Source organism: Gopherus evgoodei, chromosome 5 (genome assembly GCF_007399415.2).
Source record: "Gopherus evgoodei ecotype Sinaloan lineage chromosome 5, rGopEvg1_v1.p, whole genome shotgun sequence".
In the NCBI taxonomy this organism is placed as follows: domain Eukaryota; kingdom Metazoa; phylum Chordata; order Testudines; family Testudinidae; genus Gopherus; species Gopherus evgoodei.
This window is the reverse complement of record NC_044326.1, coordinates 52,922,080-52,935,877: the sequence shown is the minus strand read 5'-3', so window position 1 is coordinate 52,935,877 and position 13,798 is coordinate 52,922,080. Positions and strand designations below refer to the sequence as shown.

The following is a 13,798-nucleotide window of genomic DNA, read 5'->3' as shown; positions in this document are numbered from 1 at the left end:
GAGAGGGAGAAGCAGCTGCACAGGTTACTATAGCCCTGAGGCTGCAATAGTAGCTGCACAGTGGATTCCATTCCTCTCCACCAGGGAATTCCCTTGTATCATATCCATTTCATTGGGCTGCTCACGGGCACCAAGCTGGGATCCTTAATCAGTAACAAAAGACGGACTGTCCATAAAAATATGAATATTTTCAGTTGATTTAATCACAGGCTTGGGACTGTCTTCCTGGTGACTTTTATTATAATTAATGTCAGAAAAAAAGAATTTACAACCACTTGACTGATCATCTGTGCTGTGATTCATGATCACTGATCACACTGAAAACAAATCTATATTGACTGTAGAGCATTGATTTAAGCCCAGACTTACAAAGGAGAATGAATGAAGTGACATGGGGTATTTAGGAATGTTACCTGTCAGGAGACATCCCAGGAGCAGGAATGTCCTTGGGGAAGTACCCATCACTGCGGACAACTGAAAGAGAAAAATAGAAAAGCAGGAAAAAGTAAAGTTAGTGAACAGAGTGATAAAGGCAATGAGCTATTTGCAGGGCTCCATCGCCAGCTTAGGAGTACATACTGCATACTACATACAGAGATCTCTCTGGGAAAGGTTAAGGACACTTTGGGCCAAATTCTGCACCTTCTGCCCACAATCCCTACAACAGCTTGCAGAACTGGGCCCATAATTGCATTGCTCTATGCATGGAGTAACTCCACAGAAGTGAGTGAGGTTGCAATGGAATTACATCAGTGTAACTGATGGCAAGATCTGGCTTTTGGACTGCTTACAAAATGTCATGGTAGCAATTCTGAGAGAAGTGGGTATTCACCCACGAAAGCTCATGCTCCAATATGTCTGTTAGTCTACAAGGTGCCACAGGACTCTTTGCTGCTTTTACAGATCCAGACTAACACAGCTGTCCCTCTGATACCTGAGAGAAAGTATATTTAACACCACTTTCTATCCTACAAAGTACCATCATCTGCTAAAGTTCTATTTTACCACTGTATCTACCTTTTAGTTTGTTCAGTAAATGCATTTGTTTAATTTAATACAAATTCCCTTGATCAAGAGACTTTCTATTTAAAACAGGTGCTGAAGTTCTCTAATAAAACACAAGAGGGAGCACAAGACTGTAGTTGTGTTTCTACAGTACCTCTTTTCCCAAGCAGCATGAAGAATAATGGATTATTTGGAGTTTTCTGGTCTTCTAAGCCATACAGAGCAAATTGCCATAAGACAGCAGGCAGTGTCCAAGGGGTAATTGCAACAAATAACTGTATATCTATATGCCATGTAATATAATTTGAATGTATGGTAATCAAACTATCCAAATTTCCCAAGACAAATGCTGCAGTCCCTACTCAGTTTTGCTGTTGATTTCAATAGGGACAGTAACATCAGTATATACTGAACAAGGATAATACAAATGGGCTACTGAAGTGGAACATAGGCCTCTCAGGCCTTGTCTACACCACAAAGTTGCAGCGCTGGTGAGGGAGTTATAGCGCTGCAACTTAGGAGGTGTACACATCTGCAGGGCATCACCAGCGCTGCAACTCCCTGTTTGCAGCGCTGGCCGTACACCCGTTGAAACTCGGGTGTAGAGGATCCAGCGCTGGTGATCCAGCGCTGGTCATCAGGTGTAAACACTCACCAGCGTTTTTCTTGACCTCCGTGGAATAAACAGGTATCCCAGCATACCAGAGGAAGCCTCTCTGGTAATCAAGCAGGTCTCCGTCCCCGCGGTTTGCAGGAGGGTTCGGGGAACGCGAGAGCAAACCGTGGGGAAGCAGGTCTCCTTCCCCGCGGTTTGCTCTCGCGTTCCCCTAACCCCCGTGCAAGCAGATCTCCTTCCCCGCGGTTTGCAGGGGGGTTCGGGGAATGCGACAGCAAACCGCGGGGAAGGAGATCTGCTTGCAGGGGGGTTCGGGGAACACCGGAGCAAACCACTGGGAAGGAGGAGCAAACCACTGGGAAGGAGACCTGCTTTCAGGGGGGGTCGGGAAACACCGGAGCAAACCACTGGGAAGGAGACCTGCTTGCAGGGGGGTTCGGGGAACACTGGAGCAAACCGCTGGGAAGGAGACCTGCTTGCAGGGGTGTTTGGGGAACATCGGAGCAAACCGCTGGGAAGGAGACCTGCTTGCACGGGGGTTCGGGGAACGTGACAGCACACCGCGGGGAAGGAGACCTGCTTGGGGGTGGGGGGGTGTTCGGGGAACACTGGAGCAAACCGCGAGGAAGGAGACCTGCTTCCCCGCGGTTTGCTCTCGCATTTCCCTAACCCCCCTTGAAGCCGCCCAACAGCGCTGCAGTGTGGCCACATCTAACACCACTTGCAGCGCTGGTTGCTGTAAGTGTGACCACTCTGCAGCGCTGGCCCTATACAGCTGTACTAATACAGCTGTAACAACCAGCGCTGCAAAATTGTAGATGTAGACATACCCTTAGATATGAATTAAATGTTAACAGCAAGCCATGCTAGCCCCCAGTTCTTCAAGGTGCTGGACAACCTCTACTCCCACCACAAGGACACAATAGGACTTGAGCAGTGTGGTGACAACAAACTACCAGCTAAAGGAACATATGCAACAGCTTCAGAAATTCAACAGACAGCATTCCAGCAAAGACAAGCCATTCAGCCAGATTTTGCAATTAACAATAATGGCCATGTGTTTATGTATCTGCCTCCCACTGATAACAGACTCTGGGACATCAAAGAAGTCCTCTAGTTTCAGCCTCTTTTCTCACTTTTATCACATTTATATCCTGTATTTCTTTAGATAAGTAACCCACTGCACATCTTTAAAGAATTCCCATACTCTGCCTTATTGATTTGAGTGCTAACAGCTCACGTTCCCCAAGACGGTGTTAACCATACTGTCTGCCAGGTTTCCATTGCCTTTACAGACAGAAGAATCTCTTACCACAATATATTGCTTTCCTGGACTATTCATTGAAAACAATGCAGTCTATACAGAAATAATCTGGATCTGATTCTCGTCTTACCTTGATGCAAATCTGGAGTAACTTCACTTGAAGTCAATGAAGTGATGCTGATATAAAATCAGTATAAATACATGGAGAATCAGGCCTATAATACCCAGTGTAACTATGGGTGATGACACTGTGCTGTGACATAGTCAAACAGCTTAGCTACCATGCAAGCCAATGGGAGCTAAGGGGCCTGAATCCAATGTAGTCGTTGTCAGACTGCTTGCTCTTTGAGATCTGACATATTAACCTATGGGACAAGGTCCAGAGGAACCTACAGCAACTGAGAAAGAGAGAATAGGGATACACATATAATTCTTCATCATGACTCCAGTTTGAGTGGAATTGCACATTGTGATGCATCTAAAGAACAATGCCACACCAATGGGTTCTTGTATATGCTTCTTTTGCCTGTTTGCCTAACTCAGTGCCAATACTTTAGGCAAACTACTGATGGGAGTAAGTATATTTAGCTCCAGCTGCTAAGTGAGCAAAAAGAAGTGTCTCATCCCAGGCAAGAGAAAGAGTTAGTCCATCCCAGCCCTTCATGCTCTTTATTTTAACGATTTTTGTTTAGTCAGCTTCAGTAAACACCCTAGGTTCAGTTCAGAACACCCCACGAACCTAATCCTTATCTGATGTAAATTGAGTCAATAGAGCTACACTAGCTGAGGATCTGGGCCAAGGCCATAAGCACATGTGCAGTGTATGCATACTTATGCTGTGATTCTTCATTCCTTGTACACCCTAGGACACCCACTGATTATAATAGGAATAGGGAGTCATGCAAAGAATGTTAGATCGGGCTCAAATTTCCAAATTAGTCTGCCAATATATATAAAGCAGAGTGCATAGAGTAAAGCAGTAATTGTGTTTATTTAGATATTTTAAGTGATCTAGATTAAATGTTAATATTTCAGTTACTTATTTAGATGATACTAAATCATGAAAGGAATATAATCAAAATCTTTGTTTATAAGGACCCAGTCTGGCAAATGGTTCCTATCGAGTACATTGCTTACCACCATGAGTAGTTCCTTTGACTATAGCATGTAATTAAAAACAAAATTTGGAAAAATTTGAATCCAGAATGTTGTGAACCTTGATGGAAAAATCCATATAGAAAATAATGAGAGACCCAGTCAGTCATTCTGCACATGCTAGAGGGAAAGCACCAGCACTATGGGAAGGAAAGAGTGATATTAATCTTTCATATTGTCATAAATTAGGCAAAGACCTTCACCGGGAAAGTAGAATTGTATATCCATTGTTAAATTACAGAAAATAGCCTCAATTCCCAGTGGGTACCAGTCACCTGCATTTAATCCAATTGGCCACATGATGGCAGTGTTGATCCACACTAATACAGCCAAACTGAATTTCTTTGGCAGACAGCAGCGTCAGTCTCAAAGGTGGTACATGGGATTTGGACGACTCCAAGTCTCCATGGATCAACTTAAAACTGTCATTTTATACAGAAATTATATTAACTTCATATGAGCAAGAGTCTTGGTAAAAAGACTTGATCCTGCAACATTTACTCACACCTGCAGTACTAGTGGAGACTGTTGCAGAAGCAGGTGGAAATACTATTGTCTCTTCAGGTTTTGGAAACATAATGATGAGATTATCTTAATTTGGAAATGAGTTTGATCCTTTTAGTGCAGGTTCTCCCTAAAACTGGCTTCTCTGGGGAAGCTCTGAGCTTTTCCGGGAAAGGTTGGATCAAGGTAAGAAAAAGGAAAACATTGGATGAAAATGGTGTGCTTTACTAGGGTGATGTAAATATGTGGACACTGCCCCCTGTAAATTTTCTTGGTCATTGGCTCCTTTCCTTATAAGACTCCCCAAAAGCAAGACCCTCTGTACAGTGAACAATAGCAGGTTCTGAAGATTTCCGTGCGTGCTAAGAAGAAAGAACCACACAAACCAAAACCAAAAATGCTTCTGTGACTGTCCACTTAAAATACACTAGCAAAGTGCAGTTTAAAATTAAATATTTTTTCATAAAGAGAGGGTTGCTCAACTGCCCCTTTCAAAATATTTACATTCAGGGTGGCCTGAATATCTCTCCTGTACCATAGCAAAGTAACAGTTATTAAATATCAATTCTAATTCTGTATTAAGTTCTAACAGTTAGTCCAGCACTATACAGGACACACAGGCAGCAATATCTGTCCCAAAGATATTACAATCTAAGGCCTTAATCCTGCAGTCTGATCAATAGGGTAAACCCCATGCTTAGCCCCTTTGACTCCATAGAAAGAATACAAGAATAAAGCTTTCCCCTTGCAGATCAAATTGCAGGATCAGGATCTAACATTTAAAAAAGAGAAGACTGTCTAAAGTGGGAAACCCAAAGGAAAGTTTAACTTGAAAGCCTGGGGGTGGGAGCAAGAGGTTCTGTCTGTTTGCATTTTAAGCTATTAGCACTTTTGGGGGGGCACAGTGAGGCAGTCTTCAGAAAACCCTGATCTTTGTAATAGCTGAAACAAACCTCTTTGGCTCAAGGCCATCAGAGTATAATATGCATCCAAACCCTAGTTTTGACCCAGAGTACAATACAAAGAAAACGAGGTTGAAAATGCACCTTACTACATCCTGCTTTCCTTAGTACCAAAATCTGTATAAACCACCCTGATCTATGAAGATCTCTTTGTAGCCTACACATCTGGTGACAAATAATAGCAAATATGGCCCCAATCCTACTGTTAGAGCCACTCTGGCAGACTCTTGTGCGTTCCCTCCCTGCAAACACTGATGTAATTTTGCAGAAACAGAGCCATCATTTAAAACTAAGATGATCTCTGACTAGGGATAGGGGAACCTGGTGCTTGTGGATTCTGAAATTCCCTTGAACTTTTTACATATACTTTCATGCTTCTTGACACTTTATCAAGTTTTTGGACATATTTTCCTTCATTCAAATCATTGTTTAGCCAGGGACATTTCTTTAAAAAAAATCAATAGAAGCTAAGAATGAAGATGCTTGTTTGAAGATCATGCTTCCCTGATTCTAGGGCATTTTTTTAAAATGCCAGATCTCCATAGTTCAAATTTTGCTTGAGCCAAATGGAAGGTGAACCTCAAAATTTTCGATTTCTGTCCTATTGTTTTTGTCTGATCCTGTCTCTGAATCCACTGACACAGCCCCTGAGTCTGGCTGGAATGACGTTGACTTCAAGAGGATTCTGCATTAGTGCAGGGCCACCGGGGGGGGGGGCAAGTGGGGCAATTTGCCCCAGGCCCCGGCCCCCCATGAGAGTTTTTCGGGGCCCCTGGATCACTCTTCACTCGCTCCAGGGGCCCTGGAAAACTCTTGCAGGGCCCAGGCCCCCAGAGCTTCTTCTGCTCCAGGTCTTTGGCAGCAGGCAGGGTCCCCCCACCGAATTACCACCAAAGCGGGACCCGCCGCTGAAGTGCCGGGTCTTCAGTGGTAATCTAGCTGGGGGGGGCTCCTGCCACAGGTCTTCAGGGCACTTAAGCGACGGCTCCCGGAGAGAAAGGACCCCCCATGACCGAATTACTGCCAAAGATGCCAGGCCCCCTGAATCCTCTGGGTGGAGACTCCCCCCCCCCCGCCGAAGACCTCAGGCCTCCTGAATCCTCTGGGCCGCCCTGTGTTGGTGCAGGGAACTGCACTAGTAGAGCCTATGCCAGGATAGGCCCCCGAGATTGGAAATTCTTGGGGTAAAGAACCATAGGCCTGATTCCTCAATGTATTGCTCCTGCTTTACAGCAGTGTAACCCTACTGAAATCAAGTAGTGGGACTAACCTAAGGGGATGGTATTACTCAGACACAGTCTAGAACAAGGATCAGCAACCTTTCAGAAGTGGTGTGCCCAGTCTTCATTTATTCACTCTGATTTAAGGTTTTGTGTGCCAGTAATACATTTTAATGTTTTTAGGTCTGTTTCTGTAAGTCTATAATATATAACTAAACTATAGTTGTATGTAAAGTAAATAAGGTTTTTTAAATGTTTAAGAAGCTTCATTTAAAACTAAATTAAAATGCAGCGCCCCTCGGACTGGTGGCCAGGACCCAGGCAGTGTGAGTGCCACTGAAAATCAGCTCGCGTGCCACCTTCAGCACGTGTGCCATAGGTTGTCTACCACTGGTCTAGAAACTGGCCAATATGCCGCAAACATTGTAAGGCTCAGGCGTAACCATAAGAATGACTGCTAGGGGGCAGTACAATACCGCAAATGTCTTTTGCAGAGCTCAGCCTGTCCCAGATTGAATAATCTACTCCTGCCTCTTCCCATGGGAAAACATTTTCTGGCACCATCCAGCCTATCCACCACGTCACACCACACAGGCACCAGCCCTGCTCTCCGGCGCTAGCCGTTTAGCTAACGCCTCGTCCCCCACTCCCTCCCCACAGCGCTGATTTGGGGCTGCGAAAGCAACCTCAGCACTTCTGTAAAACCAAACAGGCTTTGTTTGCAGGGGAAAGTTTCTCTGGCTGCGTTTTTTTAACTGTCGATGCTAACAACTGGTGAACAGTTAGGTATGTTCTCGCCACCTACATCCCGCTCCCAACTTTATGGGAGGAGGCTGAGATGTTTCCCTTATGCACACACGGAAACGTATGGCACTAATTGCTGGCAGGGAAAAACTGCAGAATCAACGTTCCTACAAAATATATATACGCAGCTGAAGGAGGGAGCTCTGTAATTCCTCCCTCCCTCCCAGACCTGACTCAGATGAAGAGGCCACTAATTTCCTTCTCTCCCTATGGAGCGCAACCAATTCTCCTCTGCGAGAAACCAAGGTTTGAGATTTCAGCCTGGAGGAAACTGTGTCAGATCCACCAAACCATTCTTCTCCCAAACTCCACTCTCACTAGATCAGGTTAAAATTTCAGCCTGGGTTCAAAAACCCAAGTACACACACTCACACATATGGAAAATTCCTGGAGAACTTAATAGAGATGAAACCAGTAAAGTCCATGGAATTTTATAGGGTGCTATGAAAACTACTCTAAAACCCCTCTATATTTCAATAAAAAATGATGTCCTTTATTTGAACCAAAATCCCATGGCAGGGAATATAATTCTAGATTACATTCAAAAAACCAACCGTGTGACTGACCCCTTTCTGTTGAAGTCTACAGGACTTTGGTATTACGGGTTGCATGCGCACACACATACACACACATGGCTCAACCGGGAAGCTCACTCAGTCTCCACTGCCAGAGAACAACTGGACATTGTAAAGACTGCCTTGATATTATCAGTTTGTTTAGTTTGGGGGGCGAGGAATGTTTACATTCACACTTTTAAATCCCCTGTTCTGTTTTTTAAACGTCTGGCCAACGCTTGCCACTCATTGACTCCGAGAGAGTGAAGGCCAAATGATCCTAGGGTACCCCGAAGCGAAGAAAGTCAACACATTTTAGGGAACACTTATCTATAATGTTTACCAGATTGGAAAAGCCGAGGGAGCTGAGAACTAGCAAGAAAGGATTAACCTAAAGAGCCCAAGAACAATGAGATAACTCAGCAGTGACGTCAAATTTCAACCACTTTGCTATTTTCATAGGAAACAATAGCAAGACCTTTGCCAAGCTGAAGCAACAATCCTTAGGCGAGCCAGACAGAAACGAAACAAGAGGTGGGGAGGAGCCCCACAAATTCGGTCTTTACTGGGGTGATTCAATGTTTTCCAAGCGCCACATTTCCATGATCTGTTGCGCTTGTTCAGAACTTCTATTTCAATCCCCTCTCCAAGCCTTAGGGGCCACTTCAGACAGGAATCCTAGGCCACACTATTCCACGTGCCAGCAGATCTCCACAGCGGCTGTGAGGAGTCTGCAGGGTCCCCGAAAGCTTTTCCTGGGGACCTGGGGATTCACCCTGTCTATGCAGGATGCCTGGTCTCTAGGGGATCCGAGGCTGAGGACTCCCCTGCGCAGATCAAGGCGTCCACTAGGGATACGGGGGAAGAGTTTCTCTCTTTGCCTGACCTCAAACCTTCTCAGCCCGGGAAAGCTCCACGGCTCACACACGACGTAGTCACAGCTGGATGCGCTCGGTGGGGGCGAGCGCAACCCGCATTCTGGGGACCACCCGTCTGATGAATGGGCACGGAGAGAGATGTGTGCACACCAGGCTTGTCACTCCCAAATCTCCTCCTGGGGATGCAGTAGATTCCTGTCTTTGCAAGACACTTCTCGCAGGGATTATTACACATCTGGGTGGGACGTCGCCAAAGCAATTGGAGAATTTGCATGTGGTAGGCTTGAAAACTCAGGACAGAAAATAACCCTGTAATCCAGGCAGGAGCGCAGTTAAAGCGATGTTTGTCGCTGTAGTTACCTCACAGGAACTAAAGGCAGCGGGTTCTCCCCTGGAATTTACCCGTCTCTGTTCCCAGATGTGTTGCTGAGTCATGAAAGCTGGTGCTGCCTCCCTAGATCCATCCATCTTGCTCCAAAACACGGTCCAGCCCTGTTCCTAGGAGTGTCTACTCGCTGCTGGGTCCCAGTCCAAAAATGTTGAGCAATGGAGAAAAGAGCCAAGAAGCCATTTCCTAGTCCTCTCGGGATTTTTCCAGGGGACTCCAGCCCAGCAGGGTCAGCAAGTTTCAACCTCAGCGCCAGACAAAATCCAACCAAACACCTCACAAGCCGCCAAGGGTTGATGGTCCCTTACGCTCCCTGGGCACAACTCAGAGGGCTAGTCCGCCCGTGCTGCAGCGGCTGCCAGGGAGGGGGCAGACAGCTAGGGGACGCTGGCAGCTCTGTGGCTCTGGCATGTCCATCGCACGAGGAGCGCAGCTGGGTGTGTGTGAACTGGGACACCGCCAGGTAACAGCCCAGAGCGCAGAGTTCAGCTTCCCCGCTTGCAGGGAGAACGGAGAGCGAGGTGTAAGAACCTCCGGCGCAGGGATCGAGGTGGCGGATGATTTGCCCCTGCATCCAGACAGTCCCCCGCCAGGAAAAGATGAGGGAGGGACAATGGAGGAGAGGGACGGCAGGTCGGACCTGATGGAGGGAAGGAGGGCAAGATAAAAGCCAAGGGAGGATTGGGACCACAGCGGCCAACGGGGGGTCCGAGAAAAAACCTCCTCTTACCTTCGCCAAACCCTCTCAGCTCCCCGCGTATGCTGGCCCGAGAGCTGATCCGAGCTCCTCGCCAAACTCTCCGCTTTCCTTCCCGTTACGAGATTCCTCCACTGATCCCGGTCTTCACACAAAGGGCTTCACTCTAGATTGGGAATAGGGGGGCGCGGAACCCGCTCCGTCCCCAGAATCGCTCCCAGCCAGGCGGCAGGAATGTGGCGCGGTGGCCCCTCCGCCCCAGCCTAAATGTGTTTGTCATTAGCGCAGCCTTTCCGCCAGCGGGGCAGCACCCTCCAGACAGGGGCCCCCCGCGTTCCCCGAAGGGTGGGTCCCGGCTGCCGCCCCCCAGTCCGGACTGTCGAGGGCCCCTGGCCCCGCCACTGCCGGGCGATCGCTGCTCTCTCCTCTGCCCCCAGGCCACTGGAGCTCCTGCTCCATCCATCTCCGGAGCCGAAGGGGATCGGTGATATGTGTCCATCCTTGGCTCCTCGGCCAGTGCCCTTGCTTCCCTTCTCGGGGTCCAGCGAGTGCCCCGACCTTGCCCGCTCCCCGTCTCCACCCAACCCCCATCGCCCCTCTCCCCAGCCCTCTCCAACAAAGCGCGCTACCTCCATTCAGAGCGTTCTTACTGGAGGGGGAAGGCGTCACCTTCCCGGGACAAACACCTTCCCAGCCCTAGCAACTCCCCGTGCGAGCCCCCTAAGGAGGGAGTTGCCCGCCGAGGAGCGAGTCTCCAGCGCCCTTTGAGTCTCAGGCGCAAACTTCCAGAGTTAGGGTTTCCAGCGAGGATCCCCTGAGGTGAGCCGCCCCCGTGCCCTGGCTCTCCAGTCCACACAGGGGTTGATCCCCAGCAACCTTCCATACCTTGGATCCGGATCGGCAACGTCCCCTGGAACGAGCATAAAAAGTGGAACTCCCCCACGCCTTACCTTCCAGTTCACACGTTAATCCGCAATGAAAAGTCTAGAGAAAGAGTCAAAAATATGTCCACGTCCTCTGACTTTTCCTCCTCCTCCTCCTCCTCCCTCGCTCCCTCCAGTTCAGACTGCAGTGCTCTCAGAGACCGCGTCTTGTAATTGATTCGATGTTAGAGTCCATCCTTCCAAAACTAATCATTTGCTTTAAGTAAATAGCTGTCAGGAAATGAGCCCCCCTCCCCCGCCCCTTCAGAATAAGAGCCGCTCTGGTCCGGTCCGCGCCTGAAGCCCAGCCTCCAGCGGCTCTTACGCAGGCAGGGGGGCCAGTCAATCTCCAGCCGCGGAGAGGAGGGGCGGCAAGTGGAGCCATATGGCCGGGGAATGGGGGGCGAATTTGAGAGTTTTGCACTGCAGGGGGAAAAAGTTTCCTGAAAACCCATCGTGTTCCCAATGGCACGAATGAGCTTCCCTCCACACACGCTCTGTGCAGGAGGGGCGGCTGCTTAGGCTGGGGTCCCTCTCCCCGTGTCAGGGCATGGATGAAGAAGCTGAGATGGAAATGAATTGGTAGTTTAGTGGTGTCTTTGATGCCCGACTGAGCTGGGGCTTGGTGTAGAAAGGTGGATGGCTGTGAAGCGCCTGGCACTCGCAGACAGAGGCGAGCTCCTAGTGTTTATGAATGAAAGGAACAACGAAAGAGAACATTGTCCGAACCCTGCTGTTTCACATGGGAGGACCATGTGCTCTATCCCTCTCTTCCTAGGCTCGCTCAACTTCCAAAGCCACCGCAGAGCATTAAGGAGCTTGGACAGACATTGCAATCGAAGCCTTGCGGGTTTGAATGGCTCGGTTTAGAATAGTCTCCGGCCAGAGCTTTGATCCCCAGCCGGGAGATACACTTATCTCGTCGGGCTCGATAGTTGCTATTTGCTGGAGATAAGTGTGTGACAGACTGAGATGTAATCGTGGGAGTCAGATGGGGCTGCTCTTCGCTTTCTGGCTAGCTCCTACCAAACGAGGCACAGAGAGCACAGCTTCGTGCAAATGGAGTTATTCAGCTGCTGGGTGCGAGGGGGCAGTGCAGCCCCAGGAATGGGAGCTGAGGTGCCTTTTACATCCCCTTCTCCAGGGCAGAACTTGGGGTGAGCAGGGCGCGTGCTGCCGGGGAGGGTGTCCTAGAGGAATTTATGTTAAAATTGCGTCCTCGTTTTTTCCTGCACAGCTTTCCCGTTCTCCCGCCTTGCCTTTATAGGCGCTGGTCCTTCGTTCGTCACTAAACAAAAGAAGTTTGTTCTCAAAGTCAAGCAATAGACTCTGGTGGTTTTCTCCCTCCCAAACGAAGGCGAATTGGTCTCTGAAGCGCAAATCCCCCGAAGGGACTGGGCAGCGAGAGCTGTGAAAGGCAAGGAGTGTAATTCTGTTCACGCTGAGAGCCCTCTGGCTGCGTTTGCAGGGTCCCCCCTCACTGGGTTGTTTGGTGCTCCCAGTGCCTGCAGCCTTTTGCGTGTTCTCCACCAAGGCATCTTCGGCTTGGGTGAGTGCACAACCTCCACTATTGCTTCCACATGTTCCTTCAGGAAATCATTGGAGGCAGATATATGAACAGCCCCTTGTTCGGAATGCTAACAGGATACCGTAATGCTTGTAAATAAATACCAGGCTCCAATCGATCAGCAAGCGAGGAAAATATATGCAGCTTGGAATTATTTTACCTACAAGGTTACAAATGGCCTTTCTCTTTTAGCTGGTGATGGAGAGAGGAAAAACAAAGCTCTAAAAAATGATCAACCCTGCATGGTTACAAGAGTTTAAATAAAAGTGAGATTCGGAATTTTAAAACAAGGCTCACATCAATCACAACGGGCTCCAGGATCGCAAAGAGGTCTTTATAGTAGCTTTGCAAAGTAGCTTTGTTTCGGTTGGGATTTATTTGCGTGAATATCGCCTGGGTATTAAATCCCTAAAAACGATAAAGGGGACATTTGATGCTGTAGTGTCCGGACCAGATGTGAAGGGAGAGCCACTCTTGCAAAGAAAGAAAGAAAAGAAACGAATGTTCCTGCTGGTTGTAATTACCTGTCTAATTTGAATAATGCCTTTGTTATGATCATTAACAAACATTCGCTAACTGCTTCCATGTGGGATCCCACAGCGTTTAGGGAAAAAGTAAAGGCAGCGGGACCTAGCGTCTTAATTACTGGCTCTATCACAGCCATCTATAACATGAAATATGTATCTAGCGCCTCTGCTCCCTCAGGGTAAACACAACGTGGCTAGTTACAAGCCATAGGCCCTGTCCAGCTCTCACGGAAATCAGTGGCCAAACTCCCTTTGCCTCCAGCTGAGGATAGGATCGGACTCAACGTGTATACGCCTCCGTAGCAGGAAATACCGCTAATAATCCATCTTGTATTGACTCTGTTTCTGGCCTGTTGCAGGGAAGGTATCGGTGCCTGAAGTTCGAAATTTTCAGCCATTTGTCTCAGTCCCTGACTCCAGCCCCCTCTGAGTCACTCTCCCTGCGTGGTTTACACAGGGGAAGAGCGAGACGCCCTTTCCATTCTGTTGTTCTAAGATCCTACAAGATTGTTGTACAGAGCAAAGCAGGGGGCCATGTGTGGTCCCCATCTTGGGAACAGGGCGAGAAACCTTCCCATTTACAAGGCTGGGTGTTTATTTTTTTTCTTATCTAGGTATGTGGCTGATAGAAAGCAGTGGAGATGCACACCATATGTGTGCCCTTGGCTGGAGGGCTCCGCTCTGCCCCTGTCCCTATCCCGGCTGCCTCCGGGCCATTTGCTGGGAGAGAGCGA

At 48.2% G+C, this 13,798-nt stretch overlaps 1 protein-coding gene across 3 annotated transcripts in view; it reads right to left on the bottom strand.

Annotated features, from left to right (window-relative positions):
- Nucleotides 1–11,147, bottom strand: part of PDGFRA (platelet derived growth factor receptor alpha) — a 53,730-nt gene extending 42,583 nt beyond the window's left edge. Inside the window, exons 1-2 of one of the 3 annotated variants that reach the window (XM_030563984.1) lie at nt 10,998–11,147; nt 414–474 (exon numbers count right to left, since the gene is read on the bottom strand). In XM_030563984.1, the coding sequence (XP_030419844.1) occupies nt 414–462 (49 nt within the window). In that variant the 5' untranslated portion in view covers nt 463–474; nt 10,998–11,147. The other 2 variants (XM_030563983.1, XM_030563985.1) reach the window with 2 other exon arrangements.
- Nucleotides 11,148–13,798: the final 2,651 nt, after the last annotated feature.